Raw genomic sequence first — 7475 nt, 5'->3', positions numbered from 1 at the left:
TTCCAAACACCGCAACAGAATATGGCCCATGGATTAATACCTAATTGACCAGCTTGTTTTTCTTGATTCCAGAATGATAGTCATTAGCCCATTCCACCCCCTTTCAAGCACAGAATCTAATGTGTTAAAACTATATTTAATGTTTAACATTTACTAGTTTTCCAGCAAACAAACAGTCAGTTTATAGAAATAATCTATTTATTGTGAATTGCCATTTTCATAATACATTGTTTTAAACATTTTTAATGAAAAATGCAGTTGCCTAAAACTCTTTAACTAGTTGTGGTGTTCACAAAATGGCAGAAAGCAGGCAATTTAAGATAAAAGTTGCATAGTTTTATTTCCAGACCTATACAATAATTGAGTGCATTTGCATTTCATGTTATATGTAAACCAAAAGAAGTACAAAATGGTTAACGTTTCGTAGCGAAGCTGTTGTAGCACATCTTTGGGTCAACTTTCCACCTTTATTTAACTTTACGCAGAGATGACTAACATACACAAGGAGTGATAAAAGCCTCTTTTCCTATTCAGTCTCAAAATTAAACTGCGCCAGTCCAACTTCCAAATTCCTTCAAAAATCAGGACTTCGAACTCTTGTGTATTTGCCATATATGCAGATTAAGATATGAATAAAAGTGTGATGCATCAAAAGGTATGCGGTACAACTCCTGTGACAAGCATAGTGGAAGTTCAGTGTTTCAGAGAACTCATAACCCTTTTTAAAATCTCCTAATACCACATCTATTCATTGTTCTATTTCCTTGCAGACACACAATCAACACATACACACACTCGCTCACACCTTAAAATATATTGAGTTTTTTTTTAATAATTTTGAGGCAGATTCAGTATTTTTTTGTTTGTTTGATTACTCACTTCGAACAACTAAGGCCAGTTATGATGGAGCTAACTTTTGTGAGAAAATGTGAATATTTCAAAAACACTGTGATGTAGGCTGCTAATTGGTTTATTACTGAATATATGATCTAGCATTTCAAGCTAGTTAAAAGCATTCTATCTTTAATTAAACTACAAAGCTAGAAGATGTGAATGTGATCTGTGATAAACCACCATTGCTCCATTTTTCTCCATTCAGGGCAAAATGAAACAATCAATAATCAGTACCAATATTACAAATCAAATTTTAAACCCATTTAAACATATTTAACAAAAATGTAAAAATTATAACATATTAGGCAGAGCACTTTAAAGTGAGCAGAAAGTCTAATTCAAAATCTTACTGGTTTTTATCATTTAATTCATCAATGAATTCATGATCAAAATGTTCCTTTTGCTATATTTAATTTTATTCTAAAGTAGATGACGTTTTATCAATATTCTAAATCTTCAAATTTCACAGCACATTTCTCTTTCTAAATAAGGGTCTCAGTGATCTGTACAAAGGTGGTATACCTGCGAAGATCAATTGCAAATGTGTGGATTTGTAATACAGTGCTAATACACATGGCTTTGACTGGGATAATGTGAACCAATTCGTTAATAAAATAATATATAAATATAAAAAAAAGCTCATCTAGGCATCTCAGAAACATGTGGACCAGAATTCTGTGAAGATCTCTTTAGGGTTCGTTTTCATAATGTGCCATTCCTGCTGAAGAAAGAAAGAGAAATTGATATGTTTGTGCAAATGAGTAAATCAAGACATGCGGCAAATTACACTGCCTATGAAATATAACTAATTTAGATCAAAACATTACCTCCACAACAGAGGGGTGTCACTTTAAAATGTCATATTATTTATTGACTGTGTAAAGAAAATTTAAAATATCATGACGGGTTTTTATGTTTTTAGCATTGAGCATGAATCAGAATGAATGTTGCATGAGGCTGGGGAAGAAAAAATCCACTCTATCAAATCCAGCTGTCGAAAAATGGAACACAATTGAAGTTCTGCCACAGCCCCATTCACACGATCATCAAAGAGAGGCAAAAAAACTGGGGCCAATTTATGAACATTTTGGGAAATTACTTTTTGTCCCCCCCCTAAGCAATTAAACAAACTGCAGGAGGAGGGCACAATAACCCATAAATCCCCTTGTCCCAGCTAACCCCCAATTTGCCCTCTATAACAATTTGAAAGGTATGCTTATCAAAAACAATTAACTTTTAAAGCATGTACATGTGGCTCTAATTTAGTGGCTCTGATATAGTATTTAACTGATTATATGGATTGGTAACATAAGCAACAGGGCTCTTATTTTCCTGATTAGAAAGTGGTAAGCTTAACGACTTGGTTGTCACTCAAATCTGCCGGCTGAGTTTTCAATTTCCTGACCTGCAGCTGAATGACTCAGACATTCCTACCAAAAATCACAGACACATGCTAACCCCTCCAGGACCACCATGAATGTAATTCATGCCTGTCCCTCTCACGAGACAAGCATGAATTCTACGATAATTTCCCCTGGCCCCCTTTAAGAATTGGGACTGGAAACGTACCAACAATGAAACAACCCACCGTTTCCCTCATATTATACCATGTGTAATTGGTCCAAGGGATAAAAACTCAAAAAATCTTTGGAATGAGAATACACCATTCCAGTCAATTGTGCTGACAGCAATGTACTAACAATGGGTACTTTGTGGATCTATAAGCTTCATTTCAAAAGTGAAGATTGTGCAAAACCCTTAAAAACAGTTGAGAACACCCAAAATGAATGTTTACATTGGTATCACCATTCCTCAACCCTAGCCAGCCGCCACTATTTTCTTCATCTCTACTTATTCTTGATTACCACTTCCATCCTTTTCCAGGCCTTTTGAAGGAATTAAATACAACAATGTATTCTTCATTCGAACGTCTGCTAAGTAGCCACTAAGTCAATGAATAATTTCTTTCGATCTCTAATCTCATTTGAGACCTCTGATTATCCAGTTGTGTCCTGGAATTCTGCACTCACTGTCTAAAATAAATAGTCTCCGTGTATCCCAGTGTTTTAAAGGTGTGGCTCTCCTCAATTTCATTTCTCCAATAATGCAGAGAAAATGGAAAAGGCGGAGTAGCAATAATTAATAAAAAGAGGCAACTACATCAGCAGAAATAATGGATTATAGTAAGAGTAATCAGGCAGTGGAAACACTTTGGATAGAATCAAGGAATAGCAAAGAATGCAAGACTCTGATAGAGTACTGCTGATACTGGAGTGCAGGCCCCTGGCCTGTAGAGACTTTCCAGAGTTACTCAAAAAAACGTTAAGGTGCTGTTGTCAAGAGTAAGTAAATGTGTGGCAACTGAAGACCTGCTCCTGCTGCCCCCACACTCCAGCCTCCCTCCTAATGCTTTCTCCATGCTCTGCTGTCCCCATGATCCTGCTCTCTCTATGGCCAGGATATTTCTGATGGCGGGATTTCCCATCCCACCATCCGAAGAGTTGGCAGGGAACACATCCCGGCTGACACTGCCTGTCCCACAGCCATTTCATGCCCCAGTGAGCGTGAATTGGCTGCAGGCGAGACTTCTGCCCCTCACTCAGGAGGAAGTCCCGTTTTAGAGAGCTTCCAGCCAATCCGATTGGCCGGCAGCTCTCTAGTCCCTGCAGCCACCGAAGCTGCAGTGGACATGAAGTGAAAATTCATGAAATCCACAGAGCCTAAGTCCCGTCACTGCAGGAAAAGGTGAGTTTTTGGGGTCTCAGGGCGGGGAGGGTAGGGAAGGCCTTGGGGGGTGGATACTGGGGAACAGGGGTGGATACTGGGGGATTGGGGTGTCAGGGGAGAGGCTATGGGGGATGGGTGGGGGAGGGAGACCCAGGTCCAGCGGCCACTGGATTTTAAGGGTTTGGGGGGGATGGGTGGCGCCTGAAGTTAGAAGGGGGGCTTCTGATGGAGGGCTCCCCGCTTCCTACCCGAGGCCTAAATTCCTACCCAAGGCCTAAACCTGATTATTTTCAAGCATCCCCCACACCCGGGAAATCCTTCCACCAGCCTAAAAATTGAAGCTGGGAGGGAAATGGCCCTGATGTGGTCAATAATTAGCCACTTAAATGCCTCAAGTGGGGCAAAGGCGGGTGGCCCATCTGAGGCCTCGCCCACCCCAGCGTAAAATTACTGAGAGGTCGGGGGCGGCGTTGGGAATCCAGCAGGTAGCCCATTCACATCATTTCACACTCTCCGCCTAAAAACCTGCTTGCAGGGGAGCGTGAAATTCAGGCCCATGTTCTGCTTCCTCCCATCACCTGATATCTGTAAGTAAATATCCATTTTTAAAAAAAAAAGTTTTATTAAATCATTTTTTGCGTGCAGTGCTTTCACATGAGCATTATATAGTATTATCATGTAGATTGGGGAGGGTGGTCTGTGATCACTATACTGGGTACAGTTCTGGCCTCCTTGCTTAAGGTGGGATATACTTGCTTTGGAGGCAGTTCAGAGAAGGTTCACTACCTTGATTCCTGGGATGAAGGGATTTGTTTTATGAGAAAGGGTTGAACAGGTTGGGCCAATAAAGAATGAGAGGTGATCTTATTAAAACACATAAGATTCTGAGTGTGTTTGACAGGGTTGATGCTGATATTTCCCCTCATGGGGGAATCTAAAACTAGGGGGCACCATTTAAAAATAATCGGTCTCCCATTTAAGATGGAGATGAGGAGGAATTTCTTCTCTCAGAGGATCATTAGTGTTTGGCATTCTCTTCTCCAGAAAGCAGTGGAGGCTGGGTCATTGAATATATTCAAGATAGATTTTTTGGATGACGAGGGAGTCAAGGGTTACGGGGGCAGGCAGGAAAGTGGAATTAAGGCAACAATAAGATCAGCCATAACCTTACTGAATGGTGGCACAGACTCGATGGGCTGAATGGCCTACTCCTGCTCATATTTCTTGTGATCTTATGACCTTAATTCATTCGTAAAGCGACCTTTCAATAAAAAAGGTTTGAGGGGCACTGGTCGACAGACCTCCTGAGTATAGTTGTGCAGTGGGGGCATGTGTAAATATTGAGATTGGATAAGCATGTAGTAAAAACACCATGGTTATAATGGGAAAAGTTAACGTTCATGTAGATTGCGAGAAGAATAATAACAGGCAGTAAAGGTAATGCATCACTAGACTGTATTCAGGACAGTTGCTTTTGGGGCAATACATATTAGAACTGAAAATGGAACAGACCATAATAAATTTAGTGATGAGCAATGAACCAAAATTAGTTAACAATCTCATCAGTGAGAGAATATCTTGGGAATTCATTCTTGCGTGCTCTGCCTGAAGACAGGTCCTTGGCCCATTGTCTGCTGATGATTCATCCTGAGCCATTTTCTTGGCAGTTTTTGTCAGTGATGCTATGCCATTGCCTTCCATTTTCAGGGGCAGGGCAGGGAGGCAGATCCCAAGTTTACCTCAGCTGGAATAGGAATCGAACCCACGATTATGCGTTATTCTGAGCCACATCCTAGTGACGTAACCAACTGAGCTAACTGGCCCCTATCTTGGCAACAATAGCCATAATATGATTTGAGTTTTATACTTCATTTAAGAGGATGAAGGGACAGTCACAAACCAGGGTTTTTAATTTAATAAACATTTTTAAAGAATGAAAAATAAATTGTGTGGGCTGAACTGTTAATTGGGTAAAATGAACAGTGGGAGAGTTTTGAAGTATATAAAACAATAACAAAACCAATACATATCCCTAAATAAGTTTGAAATGCTAACCCTTTCTTTCTCCATGGATGCTTCCAGACCTGCTGCAGAGCACATCTGGCATTTTCTGGCTAGATGTGATAGCCAGTCAGTTTTGAGTGTCATGTCTGAAACTTGATTAAAAATTAAGTGCTATGCATAAATTAATACTAAAAATCTTTCACTCCATAAATGCTTAAAAACTGTAAACGTCTAACATCTTCTAGTTCTGATGAAACGTCTTCGCCCCTGAAACATTAACTCAGTTAATGTTAATCTACTGAGTATTTTTAAAAAATTCATTCACAGGATGTGGGCTTCGCTGGCTAGGCCAGCACTTATTGTCCATCTCTAGTTGTCCTTGAAAAGGTGGTGAGCTGCCTTCTTGAACCACTGCAGTCCGTGTAGTGTGCTGTTAGGGCATTTTGTGATTTTTGTTATAAATCTATAGGCTGATCACAGCCTGTAGTGACTTCGTTTAAATAGAATTAAACTCAAATCTATATCAAAATTGTTAGCTTCACATTTCCGTTTGAACAGATCTCACAATGTGCCTTACTCTACATCTTGCTATCGAAACTCAAATCATCCCTGTCCAACTATCATGTGCCTGACAGCTTGTTAACCTTGTTTAGTATGTACAATAACCAGGAATAATACCCAGCTGTTGTGAGGTATAATGATCTGACTCATGTTTCTCCTTGGTTTCCTTTGTAAGGTATTTTTAAATCCTGGCGCAGCTAATGAGTGATTAATGGTCAATTCTGACATGTTCCTCATTTTAACAGCACACAGACCAACGTGTGATACAACAAACATGGTTCAGATTCTTGTGCCTATGTAAATTTAGACAATACAATGCAAACCAGCCATTTAACATTTTAAAGCATTCCCAGAATGAAATAAACACATGATTTATCACTGTTTCTATAAATATAGTGATTGGTAATTGACCAGGGACCTAAACGATGAACTGACACAAGGCTAGCCATTTATCACATTGACATTTCTCTAGTTTCCTGAAGAAGAGTGAGTGTACAGTTTGTTCCAAACTGTCACTTACTTAGTTTTATGATTTTACAGCCTTTCTGCTGACGTATGTTGAAGACAATAAAAAAAAATCTAATGTTCAGCTGCTCGCAAACATTAGTAATAACTGTCTGAGTATCCTGAAATAGTGCTATGAACAGTCCAGGAGTACCTGGCCATAATGTTAATTTTCCATTTGAAGTGTTTCTGAAAGTCACTTACCATTAGCATAACCGCAGTGATCCCCTGCTGAGCCTGACTTGCACTTACTCCCAGCTGTAATCTAGGTGTAACAAAGGAAAGATGGTTATCATTTTTCTAGTGCTTAAATTATATTGTTTTGAGCCCATAATCCTCATCTCAGGTAGTGGCTCCCTTTTTTTGGTTAAATAATTCAATTATTTCTCTTCAGTTTGCCCAAACCTCTGCACCACATCTGCAAATGATTCGCACCCAAGTACAGATAGTGAGAAGTTACATGCATCCATGCCAAATGTTGGCCAACAGCTTCAAAAATATTGACACATTCTCCAAAGGCGGACAACTCAAGGTCCTGATATGTATCAGCAACCAGAGAGTGCGTCCAGGATTCCTTTGCTTGCATTGGAGCGGAGAAAGAAAAAAACAGAAACCGTTGAGAGTTTGAAGAACAAATCCAAACCTGAAGAGACAACATTGGAGTGAATTTTACGCAAAGTTGGGGGCATGGTCTCCGAGAAAATAGAATTATGGGTGAACCACCATCAATGGGAGAACTGCAACAAGCAATCAAATGAATCAAAAACTACAAAGCCTGCAGCCCC

General features: G+C 39.7%; 1 protein-coding gene across 7 annotated transcripts in view; it reads right to left on the bottom strand.

The window, feature by feature from the left end:
• Positions 1 to 314: 314 nt before the first annotated feature.
• Positions 315 to 7475, bottom strand: part of LOC144687418 (non-muscle caldesmon-like) — a 202571-nt gene continuing 195410 nt past the window's right edge. For 6 of the 7 annotated variants that reach the window (XM_078553545.1, XM_078553552.1, XM_078553547.1 and 3 more), the window contains 2 exons: positions 6895 to 6955; positions 315 to 1615 (listed from right to left, as the gene is read on the bottom strand). In XM_078553545.1, coding sequence (XP_078409671.1) covers positions 1584 to 1615; positions 6895 to 6955 — 93 coding nt within the window. In that variant the 3' untranslated portion in view covers positions 315 to 1583. The remainder of the gene's footprint in view (positions 1616 to 6894; positions 6956 to 7475) is intronic. The other variant, XM_078553551.1, reaches the window with a different exon arrangement.

This window comes from Cetorhinus maximus, chromosome 12 (assembly GCF_964194155.1).
Source record: "Cetorhinus maximus chromosome 12, sCetMax3.hap1.1, whole genome shotgun sequence".
NCBI classification, from domain to species: Eukaryota; Metazoa; Chordata; class Chondrichthyes; order Lamniformes; family Cetorhinidae; genus Cetorhinus; species Cetorhinus maximus.
The sequence above is the reverse complement of the archived record's forward strand: the minus strand, read 5'-3'. Positions and strand labels throughout refer to the sequence as shown.